This window comes from Passer domesticus, chromosome Z, assembly GCF_036417665.1.
Source record: "Passer domesticus isolate bPasDom1 chromosome Z, bPasDom1.hap1, whole genome shotgun sequence".
Classification (NCBI taxonomy): Eukaryota; Metazoa; Chordata; class Aves; order Passeriformes; family Passeridae; genus Passer; species Passer domesticus.
Window position 1 is genome coordinate 13,707,811 of NC_087512.1, and position 24,318 is coordinate 13,732,128.

At 42.6% G+C, this 24,318-nt stretch overlaps 1 protein-coding gene across 5 annotated transcripts in view; it reads right to left on the reverse strand.

The window, feature by feature from the left end:
• Positions 1-12,251, reverse strand: part of C6 (complement C6) — a 30,121-nt gene extending 17,870 nt beyond the window's left edge. Inside the window, exons 1-6 of one of the 5 annotated variants that reach the window (XM_064404182.1) lie at positions 8,731-12,251; positions 5,978-6,067; positions 4,606-4,763; positions 3,640-3,796; positions 1,268-1,412; positions 500-641 (exon numbers count right to left, since the gene is read on the reverse strand). In XM_064404182.1, coding sequence (XP_064260252.1) covers positions 500-641; positions 1,268-1,412; positions 3,640-3,796; positions 4,606-4,763 — 602 coding nt within the window. In that variant the 5' untranslated portion in view covers positions 5,978-6,067; positions 8,731-12,251. The other 4 variants (XM_064404183.1, XM_064404180.1, XM_064404181.1 and 1 more) reach the window with 4 other exon arrangements.
• Positions 12,252-24,318: the final 12,067 nt, after the last annotated feature.

The window sequence follows — 24,318 nt, forward strand, 5'->3', positions numbered from 1 at the left end:
CACAATTAGTTAAAAATTCAGTTTAAAAATGCAAGTCTGCTAGGGACAAGCATCCCATCTTTAGGCTTTATATTGCTTTAATTAATGGTGTGGAAGTAGTTGGTATCTTGTGAAATATCACACAGACAAACAACATCTGTAGAGAAGCATCCTCAAATTTCTGAAGCACTTGGCATGATGTACAGGTAGGTAATTCCATGAGCTGGAAGTTGCCCACACATGCTCTGGTTGCTGTGGAACAGAACAAGTGACTTGGGGACAGTGTTCCTCAACACCTCTTCAGCTGGTCTACCAGCAGTGCAGAGCAGGACTGGAAGATGCAGCAGGCCAGTTCTAGTCTAATTTTTTTGTTGTATTTTTATCATTTCTTGCCAGTTTTAATTTGAGAGATTATATGCTTTAATGAATCCTCACACATGCTTACTGGGAATTATTTTGCTTATGTAAATTAGCGAGGTAACAACAAAAGCTTACAAAAAGATTAGCAGAATTGGCTTACCCACTGCCTATTAATTGCACACCTGGGATGCTCTCATACTTTCGGTTACACACAGTCTTTTTCCTTCTGCAGTTTCTTTCATCAGAGTTGTCCCCACAGTCATTTTCTCCATTACATTCCAGTGTTTTTGAAATACAGCGACCTGCACCAGAGAAACAGCAGCAGCAAAGGTTCATCATGTCTAAATGCAGAAAAGGGCAGTCTTGTCTTTTTCCCTTGCAAAGGTGTGAGCTTGCCATAGATATTAACACAGAATTAGTATAAAGCCATATATATAAAATAATAATTAAGAAATTATTATTTCAGTTCTGTGAGTTTTGCCTCATTTCAAAGCTGCAAAGGCTTAATTTTAAGTTTGGGAAAAGGATATGTGGATAAAATTATTTTGTTTAATCAGATATATTTAATTGAAGCAAACAAAAAATAGCCACAAGCCTAATAAAAATAGTGAGAATTCATGTTCAGACAAACTCTACAGTTATGTTTGTATATGAAAAATTTGTGCAAAGAAATATAATTGGAACAGTTCTACTGTCCAGCTATCATGATCGTAGTGATGCCTCTGGCTACAGACTGAATTTTAATTACTTATAGAAGAAACTTAAAAGATAAGCTCTTACTAACACATACAAAATCCTCACATAACTTTACTCCCTGGTCCATTTTCTGTGGAATTTATGCATGGATTGTATGGATGTCTTTTGCCTTAGTATCTAAAATTTTACTAAATGGTAATGCTGCAGTTACAACAATGGGGATTATCATTACCACTCTCACACCGAAATTTATTCTTGCAGTCAACTTCCACTATGTTGCAGAGCTTAGCTGGGAAACATGGACGGGAATCCACCAGTGGCTCGGTGCAGGCCTGGCCCCCAAACTGGGATGGTCGCAGAAGTGGCCGGGTACGGAACTGAAAGGCAGAAGAAACAAACCCAGGGTTGTTTTTGGGAGCTGTTTGTAGCTAAGTCCCACCCCAGGCAGAGCCACACACATCAGTGCTGCTGAAGCTTTATCAGAACCACAGCCCTGAAGGAAATAATCAGTGATTCTTGTCCTTCCATTCTACCATGCCATCATCCCAGGTGAGGCAGGCAGGGAACCAAGAGCCTCATTAGTCCTGATGGAGCATAAATGATTAAACTGCAGACTGCCTGGTCTACATCACCAAGGGAATCAGAAATTCTATCCCTGTATCTTCAGTATATGCAGTAGAAAACTATGTGAGAACAGGCTTACAGAGATTTTTCCTGTTCTTTACCATCTCTGTTGAATTAGAAATACCCTGACAGTGACAACCCAGCTGGCTTGACTCCCACATGTGGGACCGCTTGTCTGAGGAGAACTGGATTACTTGAGAGGACAGAAAAGCTTTTCCTGAAAGTTTCTGGGAGCTCATTGAGTTTTCTTTCCCTGAGACAGCACCCTCCACACAGAACAGTATAGTTGAATGGTAATAGATAAACACTTCAGCTATATTTTCCACTCCACTTCACAGAACTTCTGGTGAGACCTGTCTGCATGTGCCTGAAGAGATTCTCCTCTAAGAATTTTTCCCACTGGAAAAGTATGGTTCCTTGCAGACTTCCCTCCCTGTAGACAGACCCGAGAGACAAACAGGGCAGGAAGATTCTAGTGAAAATCAGTAACCAAGTGACTCTGAAGGGAGAGCGCAAACAGCAACACCAGAAAGTTTTCTAGCTCATGAGAACCCATTCTTTACACTCCATTTCAGTTTCATAACACTATATTATTTGTCAGAGCTTCCACTTCTTTATCCCTTCCCATCAATGGGAACTTGCTTACACTAGTCTTCATTCTTACACTGTAAGCCAGTTCCTCCATTCTGTTGTTTATTCCTATTTATAAATGACACAAGCAATGGTCTTTACAGTTTGTAGGAGAAAATGGACCACAGTCCACAAAAGCACCTTTTTGTTTTAAGCACATATGTCGTATCAAGACTTGAAACTAGTAAAAATTAATACACTTATATAGTAATATAAGGTAAGAAACTCAGACTTTTAAGAGGATATTGAAATCAGTCCAGTTGAGAGGAACACTCACTTCTTGAAGCTTTCTGTCTCCCAGTCTCTCACTGATTCTCCTTATTCTGCTCTCATATTGCCCATCCCAATTGCAACCCCACAGGCTGGTTCACCTCTCACACGTAGGACAGCTGTTGCATCAGAATGTTACCTATATATATGTAAAGATATACTTATGATGACAGGTTTTTCAGGGTTGCTTTTTGCTTTCAGGCATGGAATTCTGAAACCAAGGGGTACATGCAGAGGGACATGGGCTGTGTCTGTACAGAACCTCAGAGTTGCTCTCATGGTCAGTTTCAAAGCTCATACCCACCAGCCAAGCAATTACCCCACACAATCTGCTGTCACTTCTCTCTATCCTCTACAACCTCACATTTGACAGGCCTTGGTTTGTTTAGGTCAAATTCACTTTAACCTGATTTTTCATTTCTTTCCTCTCTACTGTCTCACCTCTAAGTGTACCATCGTCAACAGATAAAAGCCCAAGAGGAAAAAACACCATATAGGGTGTTTGTCCTATAGATATTAGCACATCTACTTGCGGAGGTGGGGGGATTTGTGCATGCTATGAAGGTTCAGGGAATGGTGCTCTGTATTTCTTAAGAGCAATCTGAAACTGATCCTGACTATCAGTGTAAGATACAGCCTGAGAATTTCTAGCCAACAGCAATTAGGATTTGTTGACTCTTTTCAAGAGATGATTTGATCATATTTTTCTTGTCTTTAGAACATACAGAATGTTGTGGATAAGCAAAGATTCTGTGACTTTCTCCTGCTTAAGCCAACATTAATACTTTACAGTTTAGTTGATTCTTTTTGCAAAAAATTCACCTTTAACTATGGCAGTGGAAACTTTGAAGCAAGTTTATGATAAGCATCACAAGCAGTCTGATAAATGGATTTATTCTATTAAAACCCCTTTCTGGTTTGATCTGCTTATTGTAACTTGTTCTCTACAGCTCCTACTGTATAATTCATAACCAATTTCCCTTGTTAACTTAAACTGTCATTTTCCAGATTAATTGCTGTAAAGAGATCTCCTTAGGATAATTTCTTGCATTTAGCCCATATAATGTGTTTTCTACCTACTTGTTTTTTAACACATGGGTCACATTCTGACCAAGGGCCAAAGTCTCCAAGCTGACAGTTGATAGGACATGTTTGCTGGTTACATGGACGAGATTCTTGCTTTGTGCACAGCTGGTCACAGAAGTTTTGGCTGTAATATTCATCCATTCTTATTTGCCTAAAATAAAGTTTAAAAAATTATGCTAGGAAAGAATAGACAGACCGTAGGTGTTCTCTACTTGTGGGTGAAGGCTGACAAAATTATTTGAACTAAGAAACCCTGAGAGATAATACACATTTGGCAGAACGTTGATTACAAGAAAAATCCAAATATGCCTTAAGTTTAAAAAGCAATTCTTTTTGATTCATGTCACTTCAGATGTCCCAGAGGATAGCTACAGACAGAGCTAGGAGGAAAAGAGGGGATTTCTCATAAGTTTAGATTATACCACAGTGCTGCATCAAATTTGATGCTGCTGAATCTTTATTTGACATCATCTGTTCTCACAAAACTAGTGGTGCAGGGAGGAAATTTGGAGCTCGCTCTTCCTGTGGCATTGTGCCAGTGCAGGGCCCCCAGAGCCTCATGTGTGCACAGGGGTGAACACCCAAAGCACGCCGACAGCAAGGCCACTGCAGGACCTGGCTGTCCTCCCCTCATTACATCTATCAGCAGACACTGGTTTGTTTGGAGGCACTGGCTCCTAGGATTAGAATGGTCTGAGTTGAAAGGGATCTCAAGGATCATTTCATTCCAGCCCTTCCCTTCCCTCCCTGCCTCACAGGCAGTAATGTTCTAGATACTAAATTTTGTAATTTTAAAGCATTGCAATTAAAAGATGATCTATTTATCTGATAAACACTTGATCATGAAAATTTTTCTCAATATATTGTGGAAGGTGGAGCTTTGGACATGGGTGCCACTCTCCAGAAGTGTTATTTTTCACAGAAAAGAAACACAGAAGCAGTGAGATGGCTTGGCCCTACCTGTGCCTGGTCTGTGTGCCGAAATTGCAGGTCTGGGAGCAGGCAGACCACGACCCCCATGGGTAATGTTCACAGTAGCACCCCTGGCTGCTCCCAATCACCAGGCTCAGCAGGACCAGGAGCACTGGCACAGTCATGCCCGTGGCAAAGGTGTCCATCTACAGAGATGAGCAACAAAAGCTCAAGAAACCATCAGTTAGTTATGCCAGGGTTCTTACAGAGATGTCTCTTCTGAAACTCACAGTCTATAAATCTGTTTCGAAATACAGAGGTGCCAAGCAGAGCATCCAAAAAGGGAGAATCATGCATGACAGACATATAATAATAAACATAATACAGTAATTCAGTCAATACTTTATGGAGTGGAAGTCACAATGGGTTTTTTGGCCACTTATTTATCAGGAGTACTAACACAATTGTGCATTATTTTTGTTTCAGATGTTGCTTATAAATTATTTTGAATGTGACAAATAAAGATTTGTTATTGTTCTTCATTGCTCAAAAGTATCCTCAAAAATATTTTCTAGAAATTGGAATAAAATATGAGAGTTCTTCCTATACAGTATGTAAAACAACAAACAAGACCTTAAGACTAGGCAGCCCCATCTATTAGCCTGTTACCAATTAATTTTACATGCCTATAAAAACTCTTTGCATAAGCATTCTATTGCAGTGAATTCTCCCTTCTCAAAGTTTTGACTAGCTTGTTGAAACTGCAAACCATCACTATTCAAAGCTAATCTGAATTTTCCACCAGCAGTAGAATGAGAGCATCTAGCCTGTTTCCCATGCTAGTGGTCAATCATACTTTATTTGCTGAGACAGAAGGTTATTGGCAGCATTTAGGAAGTAATAATACTTGGTAAACAAAAAACAACAACAAAAAAATCCAGAAAAAAAAGTATTAATTAAAAAATGCAAACCTCATCATGAGGTTGAATCAAGACTAAATCTGATAGGCTGTTACAGTAGAGCATTATAAATTTGGTTTACCTCAAAAATTCCCCCCCAAATTCAGTAGGACATTTAAAAACCAAAGTATTTTTTTCAAAACAATATTCCAAAATACTTTGTGTCAAAAAAGTTTGAAATTAATTGTGCAATTGTTTTTTTCTTTAAGACTTTTAGCCACATATGCTATTATGATTTTTATACTTTCAAATCCAGCCATTGCTTCCTCCCTTAGCAAAGAAAGGCAGTAGGTCTTCACACTGTTGTGCAATGAGAACTTGCAGCACTTTTTACATGGAAAGCTTATGAATGAGCAAGCCTTTCAGAGAGATTTAAGTATAATCAAATAAAAAATATTATAAGAGAGAGGAAGTAGCAGTCTTGCCAGTGAGAAGGGAACAGATATTTTCTTTTTCCTTACCTGACTTCCTGGATTCTTGCACGAAGAATGCCGGCTTGGAAAAGAGATGAAGCCCTATGCAACAATTACTTGCTTTATTCGATCACTGTACTGTATGTAGAGAAACACTCTTTATTCTCATCAGTGAGCAAAACACCAACCCAATATAAATATTAGCCCATGAGACAGTAATTCAACATTTTAAAGAAACAGAACAAACTCTACAGAACACTTTTCCATAGGTTTGGTAACCTGTGCACATTGAGGCAACCAAAAATAAAAGTCCTCCTTTCTAACTTACTGTAAGATTGTTACCTGAAAAGTCAGTGTGTGTTGCAGACTCATGCCGCCCTGTGTGGTTCACTGCAGCCTTTGAAATGAAAGGCCAGAGGCTTTGTTTGATTTGGTTATGTTTTAATGAAGGCAAATTGATCTGGTGGCAGGAGTGCTCACGAAATGGCCTCTGCACCTGCAGCCTCAGGGAGATGTGTTCTACAGAAGTGTGGAGAGCCACCGCTTTGTACAAATGCAGCTGTCCAGGATGAGCCAAGAGGAATCAAAGTACACTTGCATTAGGCCACGATGGCTCAATGCACTGCAGGTCTCCTTGTGCTGACCCAGAGAGCTGCACACCCTCTCTGACTTCAGTCTGACAGCAAGACAGAATTTGGTAAGAAGGCTCATGCTTGTAACTCATTACTGCTTTCACAAGGAAACAGAAGACAGGCTCAGACAAAATACCTGTCTGCTGCTACACCATCTCCACCAAATGGGATGCAGAGAAAGCAGAAGTCCAAATACGTTTGAGGTTATTTACAGCTGTTTGCCTTTTGCCCTCGATGGCAAGATGTGTTCTCTGACCCTAGGCAAGTACAACCAGCAGACAAGGACTGTGAGCCTCTGTCCTGCAGCATGGGCACCTCCTCATGACCGAGGTGCCAAGGCAGGCATTAAAATGATAAAAGAGAGAATACAGAATACACATGCAGAACAGAAACAGCAAGGGCGAGTACAAAACAAGGAAGCAGTTTGCCCTAAAAAAAAATAAATAAAAATCACTACATTAAATAGAATCCCTCACCTCCCAAATACACAGCAAGGATTCAATGCAGAGGGCAATCCTGCATTGGGTCCCCTTGACTCCAATGGACTGGCAGAAATATGCCAAGATGTCAGAGTTCTCAAAACATATTTCCCAGTTTGTTGGGATCCAAGTTCATCTATATCCTTGGAAAAAACTCAGAGCTGCCTGCATAGCTTCATTTTCCAGTTGCCTTTGCTTTTTTTTTTTTTAAATTCTGAGCTTGCCAAGAATTGTTGTTACACAACTTGCACACAAAATTAGCAAAGTGATGTTCTGCCAGATCCTTATTACATTGTGTAAACTTGTCATAGGAAATCAAAATAGTCATCACTGGCTCTATCATTGCTGCTGGGTGGGATTTTTAAAGTTATGTGGAAAATATTATGTTATACCCACCAGAGAGCATCTTCTAAACCTCAGCACTCACAACTCACTGAGGGCAGCCCCTCCAGCCCCAGGAGAGGCCTGGTTTCTTCCAGTCTTGCAGAAACAAACCACAGCTGTGAGCTTCAAGTCAGTGGTCACAGTACATAATGCAGATGGCTAAAATCTTCTAGTTGAGAAACTTTTTTTTTTCACTTCTTTGTATCAGGATAAAAAGGATTTACTAAAGATTTGTTAAATTTTAAAAGATTACAAAGGAAAGAGACTTATAGTGTAAAGCCAGTCTTTTATAAAAGCAGTCTTATAAAAAAAGCCATTTGCAATTAGAGAACAAGCTCACAGACAAGCACCACGCTTAGCATGAACAGAAATGTTAGGTGGAGATAGGCACAGGTAGACCTCACTCCAAAGCCAGGGCTTGAGAACAGCACGACTGCATCTATATTGAATATTAGATGGGAGGTCATGTAAATCAGTTGCCTGAAACTTAGAGGCCACGGCAGCAGAGTGTTGCATGGGCTAACTCACTTCTTGACAAAGCTGAGTACAGCTGCTGGTGTGCCCCAGCAGGCTGTCAGCTCTTCTGCAAGCTGGCAAGGTGACAAGACCAGTGAAGGGTCTGGACCAAAACCAGAAAGTAGGCACTCCTGTTGTCATCAAGGTGACCAAAGTTTCATAAGTGTGGCAGCTCACTGCCTGTCACTGAAGGACTACTCTCCATTTTATACCTGTTTCTCAAAGGTTTTGTCTACAGGATATCCTCAAAACTATCTCATTCTCTGCCCTGGATGGAGGTTAGCACTTGCATAAGTGCATCTTTCCCTTAAACTATAGGATTTTCAAGGGCATCTTTAACAGTGGACAGTACCCTAGTGTTTGTGTTCATCTTCTCGCCTGACAGTCAGCTAGAGATAGAAGCACTTAGAAATTCAGTCAGCAATATGGCAAGTGATGGCTTGTACAAACCTGGTTACCTTCTAGAACTGATTTTCACAGAGAAAAGCATCAACATGGAAAGATATTCCCATATCTGCTGTGCCTTACTGAGTCTCTGGTCTCAAGTTCTGGTGCAGTATTCCCTAAAGAATAGCACCAACACTGGAATGAAACTGGGAGCAGCCCAAAGAGGGGAGGGTGGAGGTGCTATTTTATTGCCCCCAGACTTTGGAAATGTCTATGTACATATTCACATCCTCAGTTTCATTATTTCTACAAGAAGTATTTATCCAGGAAAACAAACATAACATCTCTTCTTATCTGATGCAATGAATAAAAGATCATTTTTCAAAGAATGTGGAAATATTACCTCAAAGAAATTCAGTGAGTATTCTGCCTGACACTGTAGCATTTCTAGCAGGGTTTCACAAGGTCATGTCTTGTCTATTTCATCCTGTATCTAATTCCTTGTAGTCAGAAAACTGTGTTATTCTCCCAAGCCAGCCTCTAACTCTCCTCTTAGAGAAGCCCATGTTCTCACTGAAAGCCTTTGCTGAAGGGAGAAAGTCTAGAACTGCAAAGGGGAAAGAACAGAAGGGAACAGAAGGGAAGGGGGAAAACACCACAACATTTTTTGAGAGGTAAGCAAAACAAATCAAACAGGTCTTCAACTTAAGTGACATCCCCTGGTGTTTTCCATACTCTCTATGTATAGAGATGGGAAAAGCTGCTTATCCTGTCGAATAAAATTTGTATCTGTGGATGGTTACCACCAACCTTCTGTTCTTCAGATAATGAATAGCAAGAGTTTAGTGCACTACATCCTTCATCTCACACTGATCTTACAGACATAGCTTCATCTGTCTGCTTTTCCCCTGAAAACAAAGCACAAGAGAAATCTTTCACCCCTACATAGCAAATGAAAATTTACTATCAGGATAGAGTGGGAGGAAAATACACCTTGCACTAATTTAATCATTCAGAGAGTTGTTTTTCCTCCATATATGCTCCCCATGAGAAGGGATATTAAAAAAAAAAGAAAAAGAACAAAAAAGAATAAGACACCTTTAAGAACAAAGGTTATCTGAATGGCTTCAATACTGAACTGTTCTGACATATCCTGTGGCAATAAGAAAAGTGAACCATAGAACATCCTATACAGTCTGTCCCTCACTGGGCTGTCTGAGGAGAGGGGTGGCAGTGCCACTGGCAAGGCACAGTGGTGGCAGGCAGCCCTGCATGCAGCCAGACATCTGCCACTTGTGCTCTGCTTCACCAGGGATCCTATGCCTCTGCCTCCTCCCTGGGTGCCACTGCAGAGCTGAAGGAGGTGTGGGATTGTAGAGCAGAGTCAAGACTTGGAGAAGAGGGATTGAATCAGCATGGAGGATTCTGTGGAACAGCAGCACCTGTGAAATAAAACTAATTATGTCCAAGGATTGGACGAGCAGATTCAGGTTTTATGAGGCAGTTTGGAATCAGCTTCCCTCTTCAGCTGCTTTGTTGAATGAACAAAGTCAGGCATTCTTTCTGTTATGCAGAATTTTCTGCTTCCTTGAGTTTAATCAATAATCCAGAAGTATTTGTAGCATCTGCAGTAGGACTAAGGACTTCATCATGTTGGGATTGTGGGTGTGGGTGTGAGTCTGATCAAGGCAATTTCAGGATAGTAGGAAGCAGAACTAGCTGCCACTTCTGAAAATATGTTCAGGATGTTTTGCTCTGGATTAGGCCCATTTCAGGGTACTCAGCTCTGAAAAGCCTATTCCCTGCTTGCACCACCAGGAGGTGATGCAAGCACAAACACTTTTTGCTGAGTTTCTGCCCTCTTGTTTGTACCGAATAGTAATGATTGGCCTGGAGCTAAGGATGGAAACCCCAGCTCAGTACCTGCCTTTGTTTCCAGAACATTGTCTCATCACTTCTTTACCCCACAGCATACCTGGAAATTAACTTAAAGCTTCTCACTTTTAGAAGCCACGTTGGATTTTATCCCTATTGAGTGCCCAGCAATAGCTCAGGCAGACTACAGGCCCACCCCGCACAATTACAGCATAAACACATTTCCCTGAACAAAAAAACCACCCATTCTACCAGGCCTGAAATGCCTTAAAAGTGGTTTCCATCTATCACACAGTGAAAGACCAAAATTATGGAGAAACTAAATCCCAGGTTCCGTGCTTGTAAGACACCTTAGCAGCAGCAGAAGGGACTGGAACCAACAGAAATGCTGCAGACAGGCATTCATCACTCAGTACTCGGCCCCCTCACCTGATCAGGAAAGGTGGGTGGAAAGGCAGCCATCCTTTGCATAGTACCCTGCTTTCCAAACCAGCTTCCAAGGGAGAAGGCAGCACCAGCTGAATAAGAGTCTGAGTCTGTCCCAGGAGAGTCACTCATAATACTGGCTGTAATAGAGAACACCTCCTGCACCATAGTGAGGAACCTGCAGCAGCCACCAGCCAGCAAGGCCACAGAGGGATAAATGCAGGGGAGGGATGGCAGCATTCTGGCCACATGTGCTTGTTCTGCTTCATCAACCTGGCCCACAGTTCATGGCTAGACCATGAGCATCACTGCACATGAGCTGGCACCACCACTTTATCCTAAAGTGTCTGTCACGTGGCAAGGTGAGACCACAGTCTTCCATTTGCTGCCTAAATTACTTCTGTCACTGTTGAAGTCATTCAGCAAATTATCTCTCTCTTGGTACACACAGGCACTGGAGCACCGGAGTGAGAGAGGGATGCTGAAGTCTGAGACAGTGAACAAGACCAGATTTGGAATCCCCGACACATCACCCAGCAAGACATGTTGGATACTGCATTTGTGCTTAGTTTTTCTGTGAGAAATGGCATTTCTGGAGTGCTGTCAAACAGGAGGGACAACAGAGCTGTGAGGCACTTGTACCCCATAGCATAACAGATATTCTAGATAAAACACAGGATAAAATACCTGTCATTTCACACAACTAACTCAGTGGATTCAGATCATTGTATCATGAGTATCTGCCAGAATAACTAGAGTGCAGGAGGCAGCAGGCTGTGCCACAGCTGATTTCCCCAATGTTATCTGTCAGCAGCAAGGAAGCTGCATACTGCCTGCCTACAGGCTTTGGTGCTCCCTGGGAACCACCTTTCAGAAGCTGACCCAAGCCGTAGAAAGTGGGGAAAGGCTCTGTTCCAGGCCACTGGAAATACACTTTGCAACTGCAGGGGTCACCTGCTGTGCTGGGCTTCCTTGCATGGGGACAGAAGGTCTACTAATGTGTGCAACTACTAGAAACTGAAATTTTCCTTTACAGGTTCCACAGACTTATTTCAATTTACTTCCAGACAGTTTGCTGGTAGATCTCGGCTTCCTGAAAGAGGTAATGTTGCTGAAAACTTGGAAGATTAGAAGATAACATCCCGCCTGACAGAAAAACAAAGGGACAGAAAAACTTCAAAAAGAACAGTGCAAAGCAATAAGGATCCCTGATAAACAATGATAACTACTATCAAACAACTCTGATAATTATCAATCAAAGTAAGTTACTTTGTTTGATTAAAACAGCATCTGACAGCCACCTCACTAGGGAAAGCTGAAGGGAACTGGGTGCACCCCTAACCTGGGCTCCTTCCCCAGTGTACCCACTCCTAGCTCAGACTCTGTGCTGAAAGTTGTGATTCTCTGGCTCTGCTGTTTTCTCCAGAGCCTGTCCTGGGACAAACTTCCTTTCTCTGCAGAATCTGAACCAGTCAGCCTTGCCCAGGATTACCAGCAGTTCTGTGAGGCAGAGCTGTGGTTCGTGACTCTGTACAGCTGTTTCACAGGCAAGAGCTGACAAGTGCTGTGGGGTCTCCTCTTGATGTTTCTCAAATTCATCAAGTTCAGCCCATGAGTGAAGCCAGTTTGGCATTTACCAAAGTCCTTTCCACAAGTGCTTTGTCCTCAACCTGGCACACTTAAAGGAAGGCAGTCAGGCACACTGCATTGGTGCCTGGCTTTCTGATTGACACAGAGTGAGAAAAAGAATTCTATCGCATCTTATTTAGGACAGCAGTACATTAACACTAAGGACAGGAATGAGCAAAGCCTAGGAGGGAAAAAGGATTTTCTTTGCTGAAATGTACATTTTTCACATCATAGAGACCCTGTGCCACATGAAAGCTGAATCCTGCATATCTGCAATGTGTGAATGACCTTACATATCCAAAAAGGCTTTTTGGGTGACTTGAATCAATTAAGATATGGAATTGCACAATAACTAATGAAATTCTTCCAGCAATACTTAAGGCAAACTTCACCACTAGGGAGCACCAATAGACAAAGTTTTTTAGAGCTTTTCTGTGTTGAAATCAAACTACAACTATAAACTACAAAATGCATTTAACAATGTTACAATAAATATTTTAAATTGCAATTTTTTATAACTACCCACTGAGAAACTAGATGAATCAGAATTAATGGGGTAAGAGATTTTAGTTTATTTGATCACTAGGCAAGTCCTGTAAATGGACACCTACTAAGAGCTCTGCTGATTCATCTCTGCAATTCATGGATAATTTTTTTGAAGTTTCAGTATGATTGGTAACTTTATCATCATAAAAATACCAGGCAATGAAGGAATCTTTCTCTACCAGAGATGAACTTGCTAGGTCAAATCCAAAGTACATTGCAGAGCCAAGAGAACAAACAGCTTGTTTTTTTCTGTGGCAAATCAAGATCAGAGGTGCCTGTCAGTGTTTGGCAGTGACTCAGAGGCAGATAAAGAAAATTCAGAGCTGTAGCTCAAATCCCAGTTCACACAGCAGAACTGCCTGACCAGAGATGATTGCTAACAACTCACCCTGTGCTCTTTCAGTTCCTCTTCCTCTCCCTGGAACCACAAGCCCTCCTTATCCTCTCTTTCTCTGTTTGGACACAAAACATCAGCATTGCTGTAAACACCTGTGTAGGGTGGGGTGACATTAAGGACGTGTCAGACTGCTCTGGCTGTTCTGGCTTTATCTGTATGCTCCATCAGCCAGGCCTGCACCAGGGTGTTCAGGGGCCTCACAACAATGAAATGAAGACAAGGGCTCAAGTCAACAGAACTTTGACTACTGAATGGCTTTGTGGATAGAGATCAAAGCATAAAATAAACTAATCATTAAGGTAATATTTGAAATCTTATCTTCTGTTTCTGACACTAGAAGATGGGATTAGGCTTGATAATTCAGGGACTCAGGAACCACTCAAGTTGCCAGTCTTCCTAGTCTTCATTTTCCCCTACAACCAGGATGTGCACCATTTGAAACACAGCCTTGGCACACCTCAGACCAATTCCTACAAAACAGAGGAGGTTCCAATGGAGGCTATTCTATAGCCAAAGGGGATCTCCTCTGTGTTTGAAGGCATAGCTGCAAGGACATTCTCCAAACAAACATGCTTGTGCTGTAGCTGTCAAAAGATGGGTGATGCAAAGATCTACAGGCCTGATGCAGTGGATGATGGCACTTTGAGCATTCTTGTGAAAGCTGTAGTGGTTATTTCATGGAAACTAACCTGCATTCATCAAGCCTGCCAGGATAGCGCATTTTCAGTTGGATTAAGGCTTTCACCTTCATCAGTGGCATGTTATTTCTTACCTTGTCCTTCCCAGCAGTCACATCACTGTAGTGAATGTGCTCTAAATATCACAGGAAGGTGTAATTGAATTCAGTAGAAAAGCTCCTGCTCACTTGTATATTGCAATGACACTTAAGGTGACATCCATGATCACATATAGAGGGACAGCTTTTGTGCCGTGGTGCTGCTGGGCTGGCCAGGGGTGCCAATCTGCAGCTGAGGATGCCTCAGTCCACCCCAGCACTGTGGGTTTGCGGCAAATGGGACTGGAAGAAGAAGTGGGGCAGATGAGGGGAAATTAAACTGAGAACAATAGTTGCATACTTGATTTATGCTTCATACACTCTCCAAAGCTGGATAGGAGAAACCATACAGAGGGTGAGAGTCTTGAGGGTTTCTGGGCATTGTATGGACTACAGAAAGCAGAAAAGAATCAATGCCCTATGTTGGTAGACGATACTTCCCTTTTAATACAAGAACTACTAATTCCTGTTTTAGGATCCTGATTTCTGACCTGCCTTTATAGCCATAGCACCCATGTGAAGATCTGTTCTCCAAAGTGCTTGTGACCCATACTCTCAGTGGAACAAACACTCAAAGTCTGGTGTCAGGCAGGAGTGCATGAAAAGAGCCCTGAGCTGTGAGGGGTCCCAAGGTCTCTGTTGCAACTCTGCTGTGATTTGACCACTGGTATGTCTGAGCAGCCCTAAAAATAAAACCATGGCTCTTGTCAGCTGAGGGGCAAATGCTTATCAGGGCTCATGAGCGCTCTTCTGGGAAGATGTTCCCCTGGCTGGTACATGTGTGACCCAGCCTATACATTGCAGGGCATTGCTAGCTACTAAAGAGCTGAAGATCAGCCTCAGCTTTGCACAGAGCCTGTGTGTGACAGGACTGCCCTGCAAGGTCCCAGAGCCAGCAAACACAGCTTCAGCGAGCGGGGCTGAACTGCCGGGTGCCCATGCAGGCTGCTGACCTCTGCTCATTTGCACTCCTGTCCTGAAATACCCCTGCAGTGACTCTGACCATCAGCTACAGCATCTGCTCACAGTTAGCCTTCTTCAAACAAAGCATTATATGGATCCTACTGCATTTTTCCAAGGATACGGACTCCCCTGTACTGCAACCACACCCGCGGGAAGAAGGGAAATGGACTAAGCTGTCTGCCAAAGCTTCCAGCTCTCCGGGACAGCTCCAAGCCCCTGTCCCAGCAGCAGCAGCAGGAGCTGGTCCTGCAGACAGGCTGTGTTCTAGGCATCAGCTGCTGCAGGACAGTGCTGCTTGCCCAGGCTCCAGCCCTGCTGAACCTGCATTTTGAGAAAGGTGAACAGGAGGCAGCCCTGACCTGGCGCTACTGAACCCAGTCACAACTGCATCGCTGTAAAACTGATTCAACACCATTCAGCTCAGATGAGATATTTTTGTTTCATGCTGGTGCAAGTGGGAAATGTTGAACTCTAATGTGCTTGCAGTGATTGACAGGCTCACAAGGGGATCCAAAGATATCTCACTATCTGTCTGAGACAGCTTTTAAAATCGAGCTTACAGTAGTCAATCCTTCTTTAGAGACTTAATGAGTTTAACAATCATCCCAATAAACTAACACTCACTTTACAAAAATAAACCCAGAGGGCAGGGAGTGAATTCAGGTAGGTATCAGCCCCCTAAGCAAGCCCACTGAAGATGAAAGATGGTTTATGGTGTACCTGTTCTACAGATAAGCAGAAGACTTGAGATAATTCTATAATTACACGTGTGCCCTTCTCTGGAAGCACTGGCTATTTTCATACCTCAGCCCAATAAAGGAAATGTGAGAGGCATCTGTGCTGTGTTTATAGCTCCATTAGCCTTTCTTGAACTGTAAATTACTTGGCAGTGGCTGAGACAAAAGGGAAAGGCAGAGCTGGATTGCAAAGGAAAAGTTTGAAGTTCACAGCTAATTAAAGTCTTTCAGATTTTACTGCCTAAAATTATAGTTCCTTTGAAAATTTACTCCATAATTATAAAGCTTATTAGAAGAAATCAGCACATTTAGTATATGTTTAGTTGTAGAACCAACTACTGTAAACCACACTTTTTCATATATTTTCTTTATAACCTTTCAACTATGATCATTTTCCAGGGGACTCTTCACTCTTCTCTCTCACTTTTCATCAGTCAGTGAATAAATTAATGAGTTCAGGCTCTGCCTAGCACAGTTGAAATTTTCAGAGAGAGGGGAGTTAGGAGCAATAAATTGTACTCCCATTTTCAGCCCCCTGGTTTAACCACAATGACAACACTAGGAGAGCATAAAGGCACAGCCTGTGAGGACCAGTAGCAGGAGGCACAGTGCTGCAATGGCATCTGGAGCATTATCAGTAGCACAGTTGTGAGTAATTGCATTAATTGCCTTTAATTACACTCTGTGACCTGAAGCAGGCTGCTTCCAAGAAACATGACACAATACTAATCACGATGGGTTTAGAAAGTACCTTGAATAAGTATGTGGTTAGATCTTTGTAATGAAAGCTGCAGCTGGAGCGACAGGCAGTACTCATGTGCCTGTTTTACAGGTCACCCATAGCAGAAGTAGAGGACAAAGCAGAAGATTTTTCTACTTGGAGTGAAACCTATACAAAGGGCAAATCTGGAAATGGTGCTTTGCTTTCCTCTTCATAAATGTGACCTCTTTCTTCTGCCATTAGTGCTCCTATCCCTATGGAAAATATTTAGAGGTAATGGGTTTTGCCGCAGCTCCTGCTGGATAGTAACATTTCTGCCATGGGCACAATGCAAGTGGTAAATGACCACAGCTTTCCACAAATCCTGAAAGGATTCTTTTCCTCAAAGTCAGCTGTGTCCCCTTTTCAGTTGCAGTTCTGCAAAGATGAATAAATGTTTGCATGTATGAATTTTTGCACTGAGGCATATCTGTTCAATGCTGGACAGAAATTCCTGATGAAAGACAAATGTCAGTGGAGGAATTGCATTAGAAAGGCATTCTCTAAGCTCTCCAGCCAAGTCTTGGGATGGACTTAAACTCCCAGTCTGACACCCCAGCAGAGCTGAGATGTTTGCAGGTGCACATGTGCCTCAGTGCAGGCAGACAGGCTTTTGAGGTGGTCTGCTGGTGGAGCCAGTATTGCTGTTTCTCTGTCACTCTCGTGTTCTACAGCAGGATGAAGCTGCTGGTGTTGCCATGCCACCTTTACATCACTCACCTGCAATTATGGGAGCTGCACTCTTCTCCATGACTCAGAATGTTTTATTCATGATCCATTTATGGTAAGACAAAGCACAGGGAACTCTGATGATACTGGAACTCCTTGCATGCTAATGGCAAGGGTTTCAGCTGTGAGTCTATGCTTTACACTGACATTGCATGTTTGAAGGAGAATTGCATTCTGAACCTGCTGCATGTGCATTTATCTGCTTGTGACCTGCATGCAGAGTGCAGCTGGCAGTGTAAATTTGGTGTGCATGCCTCAGTATGCAAGACTGCATGCATGACTGCTTGAACACCTGTATAAAGATGGAGGAAAAAATTATACACTATGTCTTCTGATTCAGGCAGTCACCTTCCCACTCTTCCCATCCAGCTCCTTCAGAGTGGTGAGACCCACAGGCTGACCCCCAGCTTGGCTACCTCTGAGCTGCACTGTAAAGCCTTTCATACCCAGGAAAACAAAGGGGGGGTCTATATTATGCCTGTTCATGCTGCTATTTCCTCTGCAGCAGACATAGGTGGAAACCCTTACTGTTAGACTGATGAAGGGAGAAAATCAACTCCTGCCTTGCTTGTCATTGTGAATATTCATTCACAGGCTGTCCTTTCCCTTGCCAAAGGTGTCAGTAGGTCCTCAGTGAGTCCTTTTGAGTTTTTGATATTCACCCTTACCTGTATTGACAAATTTTGAGGTGTTCACGACATAATCCAGTAGATCACACTGTGATTTTGTTTATGTCTACCCATCACATGATTCATAGTTTTACATTTATTTTTAGTTGTCTTAAAAATGCATTGCAAGTGGCATATGTATATATTTATAAAGGAACTCAGTGTTATACGCAAGTGCCAACAAACAACAATCAACTGACAGCTTGACCAGGATCCACATAATTCTTCCTACCTCCTACTTTGGAAGCAGGAGGCAAATAAAGGAATTTCAAATCCCCCAAACCACCGTTTACAAGTAACTGAAATCTTGACCTTTCTAATTGGTTTCAAAACCAACAAAATAATTTGAGAAACCAGCAGTGAGTCTCTGACTCCCTCAACTGTCCCTGAAAACCCTATCTAAGGCCTTGCTCCTATTGTCATTGAAGTAATTAAATTAATGAAATTCAAGATAGGGCAGCAAGGGAAGCGTAGTCCAGACAACCAAACACCAGGTTAAGAGCTAGAAAGTACAACACCCAGTCCCATACCTCCTTTTCTGTGGATTATGCCAAGTCACTCACTTTTCTTTCCCTTCATCTATTTTCAGACTCAGAGTTTTATTCACCTACTTAAAAAAAGATCTGTTCATCTCTGTGTCCCCTATACGATCTTCAAGTTATTAATTTTCATGGATAAAGACATCACTGACAGCTGAGTCTGCTTCTCATCATGCATTTTGGAGCAGCCTGGACTTCCCTTTTCACTGCCTGCAACTGTATGAACTCACACAAGAGACAAGAGAAGACAGTGCTGTGCAGGAAAGGGGAATATACCATGAAGGCTTTTGTTCTTTGCTTTTGAACCACAGGGACACAGGATGCAAGAAATCACCTGATGGAGGAAGCTGGTGAAGATTCAAGCCCACAGTGCCCTCTGGGCTCTAACCCCATGGGAAGGAGTTCTCATGGCTAACACAGCACGCTCAGGCCCCGGGTGCACCATCATTGCTAACTGCAGGCATTTTGAGGCTGGCTTCCCAACACCCACACCTCCTCCACTGAATCCACCTATTCCCAGTGTTTGGGCATGGACAGCCCTGCTCCCAGATTCTTTATACATTCACAGTACATAAGCAGCCCAGCTGTAACACTCATCTTTCCTTGCCCAGATGGTAACGCAGCAATGGCCTGCTGCCACTGTCCTCCACGGGTCCCTTTGTCTCCAGCCAGCCAGCCCTCCATGCAGTCACTCAATCCTGTCTGCACAGAGGCTGGCACCACTCTGGGCTGCCTGGGCTGTGGTTTCTCCTTCACAGACTGCTCCATCATGGCGCCACACACTTGGCACCACAAACTGCATGTAGGCCTCGTGGTGATGCCTGGAGAGGCTACCTAGGACAGAGGCTAGACAGAGATAGAAAATAACGTAGGTCGTTCTTGAAAGGCCTTCAAAGGATACACCTTGGGCAGTGCAGGAGCCTCATAGATGCTACAAGGACTGCAGTATTGCATTTTATTTAAATGGTATGCTCTGTCTCACCCCTCCGAAATGTATGGTATATCCCAAGCCCGTGGTCCTGCCCTGAACCATCATTATCTGTAATCCCATTGGCACAAGTCTGATTCCGAGCCCACTTCAATTCCCCTCTTAAGCTGTGCTAGGAAATCAGTCACTCTCTTAGCCTTTCCCCCTCTCTTAGCCTTCCTCCCCTCTTGGCCCTTCCATCCCCTAGGCCCTCTCCCCCTCCTTCCCCCTCCCCCTTCCCCCCTTTTCCCTCAGTAACCATGCTGTTCCTGGAGATGGGACCCCAAATAAACTCCCAACTAATCAGCACCCTCAGAAGCCGTGTGGAGTCTCCTTTCCTGCCTGCTGCGGCCAGCGAACTCACAGCCTAAGGGGCCCTCCGGAGACTCCCCGGGGTGCCCCCCCCAAAACGAACCACAACAAAGGACAACAGTTGTCAGTTTTCTCAGACAGATATAAGTTTGGTCTATTTCCATATCAGGGGTTAATTGTCCAATTATAGCTTCAGGTAATTAAGTCACATTTCCCCAGTTTGCTCCCTCCAATTCACTTTTGTTTTTACTTTTTGGGCCCGAGACTGAGATGATGACCTTGGTTCCCATTTGAGAAAGGATTGTTTTATCTGACCAAACTGTGAAGAGAACTTACTACATTCAGAGTTATATACTAATGCAGTACAGGATCTGAAAAATATAAAAGCTAAAACTTAAGGCATCACTGGTGACTATGAAAAGCTATTCCAAGATGGTGGGTTTGGCTATACAGGTTTCCATTTCAACATTTGAAGTCAGTCTTGGTGAACAACCTGGAACAAACTGAACACTTACTGCAGCATCAGCATATTGCAATTGCCAGCCACGCAGAACATTACATGAACACTTCCTCAACACCACCTTTGCCCCTTAAAGATAGTCATAATGAGAGGGTTTTCAGCACTGCTAATGATGGTGAAGAAAGCTGACTGCATCACTGCAGTAATTTAGCCCAAGGGAACCTGTAGAAACAAATAAGGCAACATAAATCACAGATATGCCTTCTTTTTTCTGCTGTTCACCCTGGCCAACAAGGTCATGCAAAATATCTTTCATTTCATTACAGGCAATTTGAGTCATTAACATCAAGCTGACACTGTAGTGTTAATTCTGTTCTGCAGAGGTAAGAAAATGGCCAGTGACCTGAATTTTGCATAAAACACGGTGAACTCGCAATGCTGCAGCCAAGGTCAGTTCCATCTCTGAGTATAAACAGGCTGTTCCTTCAGACAAGGATTAGAAAGGTCATGCTGTATTGGGTCTGATTGAAGTAAAGTTCACAGCCCTTACAGTGCTGTGCTTTGCATTGGTAGCTGGATGGGTGTTGACAAGAGATCAGTGTTTTGGCTACTGTCCCTCTGACATGCCTTCCCCCACCAAAGGGGAGGGGAGTGGGCAAGATCCTGGGAGGGGACAAAACCGGGCCAGCTGACCCAAACTAGCCAGAAGGATAGTCCATACCATATGATGTCAGCTCGCATATTAAAGCTAAGGGAGAGAGGAAGAAGAGGAGCATTAGTGAGTTTTCAGTGTTTGCCATCTGGAGGAACTGTTACGTGTGCTGAAGCCCTGCTTCCCGGGAACATCACTGCTGATGGGATGTAGAGACTGATCTTCCTCTTTAGCTCCTGCACATGCACATCTCTGCTTGTTTCTTTCTTTTTGCTGTAATAAAACTTCCTTATCTCACCCTGCTGGTTGTGCTCCATGTAATTCTCTCCCCTGTCACAGTGGGCACCTGGCACCCATCCAGGGTCAACCCGCCACACATGCTTACCAGAAAGGTCATAAACAGACATTGGGAAGAACAGTAAAGGACTCTTCATTTTAAAATTATTTTGGAATTTTGTGGTAGTGTTTCCGGGATTTTAATTATTATTAAGAAAATAAGAGCAAATCAAATGAGAAGCTTCTCTGTTTATGTCAGACACTCTCAATGAGTGTAGCAAAACACAACTATGAAGAGGAGGGATTAGTAGAGCAAGTAGGAGATGGAAGTTTGGAGAAGCTTATGACAGCAAAGAGGAGCACATTCTGTGTGACCAAGCTCATGAAGGAATTTTATTTATTTTTGAACAATTTATGTAAATAAAAAGGTTTTTTATCACCACATTAACTCAGCTTCATTTTTACTTGTGAATGAACCAGCTGACATTCAGGTTTACTGACAGAAATTTGGTTTTACTGTTCTGATGACCATAACACCCTGATGGAAAAATTGGTTGAGAAAAGGAAGGAGCTATGGTCTACAAAAAAAAAAAAAAAAAAAACCACAAAAAAAACCCCACAAAAAAACCCCAACAACCAAACAAAAAAAAACAACAACAACAAAAAAACAACAAAAAAAACACCAAACCAAAAACAAAAAAAACCCACCAAAATATAAGCTGTGCATAGAGACTTCCCTTTCTAGAACCCTCACAATCTGACTAAAATGAAAGAGAATGTAATACAGAAGGAGTTTTAGGACTACTAGATTAAATAAAGCAAGATATCACCAAAACTATATATGGTGCATTTGTAAGACACATTCAACACAGTGCTGTACAAGAGAGAGCTTGTGCTGAATATTCTCCCGAGAGGAATCACAACTTACTTGATACAAATATAGCCTTGAGCATGCGTGCATGTTTATTATAGCCAGGTTTACTGTTTTCTGCCTAACACAAGACAAGAATGCTGAAGATGTGCTACTATGATATTGATTTTGTTTCTTAAATGCCACTTGAAGTCTCACTGCACTATTCACTTAAGAATTTATAAATATGAGCAATAACCAATCTTTTTCAAGTTGTCGTGGATAGCCATGAAAGACAGATCTGTTAGAAGTCACAGCAGAACCTTGTTGTCTGCACACAGGAGTGTGATTTGCAGACCCACCACCACTCCCTGATTCCCTAAGGGGAAGCAAACATGCTATTTAGTGGCTTAGTATTCAGTGCCAAGTCCAGGGCTAACATATGGTCAGATTGTATGGATCAGTGTAAGAATTATTGTGTTTTATAGTGCATAACAATATCACTTTTAGGTCACAACACTGCTGAATCAAGCAGCAGCTTACAAAACAAGTCATGCCACCCTTAACAGAGGAAATAATGCAGTGAGCACTTGCAGAGCAAGTTATGGACTTCAGGACAAGACAAGCATGTCTTGAGTTTGGTTCCTTGATGTAGGATTTTTAGTGTTGTTGACTGCTGTAAAGAGAAACTCATCTTGATTTAAGTCTTCATTTGTTTAAAATACCACACAAACAGATTTCAATGTCTGGCTGGTGGCACTAAAGTAAATTGTGCCCGCAGCCTCACCGCTGCTCATATCACACATACCTTGTTTGTCAAAAGCCCTTTTTCAGCTGATATGATCCTTGAGCAACCCTGTGAAAGGAATTATCACAGACTGATGCAACTGAGATCCTCTAAATGCTATCAGAATTCAGTGCATTTGGTTTCACAAGCACAGTTTTGGGTAGGGAGAGGACAGAGAAGTAGGGGATACTGTCCTGAAAGTAGATGTCTTCTTGTCCCTTCCCATGAAGAAAAAAGTCCATGCTAGTCTTTAGCAAAATAGAAGAAAATAGAAAATAGAAGAATCAAGTAGAGATGTCTGGGAATGGCTCAGTTCCCAATTAGCGAGTGCAAAATGCCTGTAAAACTATCAATACCAGTGAAACAATATTTTCATGGGAAATGCAGGTCAGTCTGACATGGAGTGTTTTGAATCACTGATGATTCCCAAGGGGATGGATTCAGTTTGATTAAACATAAGTGAGACATAAACACAGATGAGACCCAGACAATAAGCTAATACATGTGCTGCTTCAGTAACAGCAACAGGACTTCATGGATTTTACAATTACTATGAAGTGGGTCCTTAAAGGATGAGATTTGCACAAGCCCCAGCTCAGTCTGGGGAATGAGCTCATTACAGAGTCAGACGTGTCTCCCGAATTTCCTGAAAATTCTTTCAGCGACACACAAATATGCTCAGAGTTGCACACTTCATCACCTTCAGAGCAACAGGATCAGCGTAGCATGGAGACAGTGTTTCAAAGGAAGTAGTCTTTCTGCCATCTGAACACACAGGAGCAACACGGGGGCATCTGAGCTTGCTGTGGAGCCATGCTGATATCCTGGCACAACTGGGAACTATCAGGAAGGTGTCACCCAGACAGGAGAGCCAGCTCCCCCTTTGAAGACAAGCTTTGAGGTACGGTGGAGAAATACAAGAGCCATCTCCATCAAATATAAGCAATTAACAGGATCTCAAATGACACAGCTTAGATACAACAGTGAGTCAAAGAAAATGCTGCTTTTAAAAACAGCTCGAAGGCATAGAAACTGACAGTCATATTGTACTTTAAAACAATATGACTTTGCAAAATGATGCAAAGCCTCCTCCAGCAAATGGAGAGGCTTCTTTTCACCCTTGGTTAAAAGGTCCCTCACCCTGGGCATGTGAGGGACCACAAGCCTCCACCACTGCTGTCCCCAACTGTTTGAAAAATCCACAGAGAAGCTCCCATCCCCAAGGCTTTCTGCTTTTTCCAAAGTGAATACAAAGTATTTGCAAATTAAAGCACCCATATTATCAATTCACTTGAGAGAGGAATAAATACCTATGAGGCAAGCTCCAAGACAAAAGGGCATAACCAGGGCACAGCCCTACACCAGAAATGCTGGAAGAGGCAAGCACAAGGCAAATACCCATTAAAAAATTGCACATGACCTGCAGACAGGGTATGAAAATACATTTCAGAATCAGGATCTGCTTGCAGAGGGTTTTCTGTTTGGAAGGTGCTGCTCTGAGCCATCTGCCCCAGAGGTTTTGTACAGCAATTCAAGGAAAGATGTATGAGAAAAAAACAGTAGACCAACATGCTTTGTCCTCTCTTCTCCTTTACTCATCTGAAGCTACCCATCCCCTTTGTAATCACAAAATAACTACATGA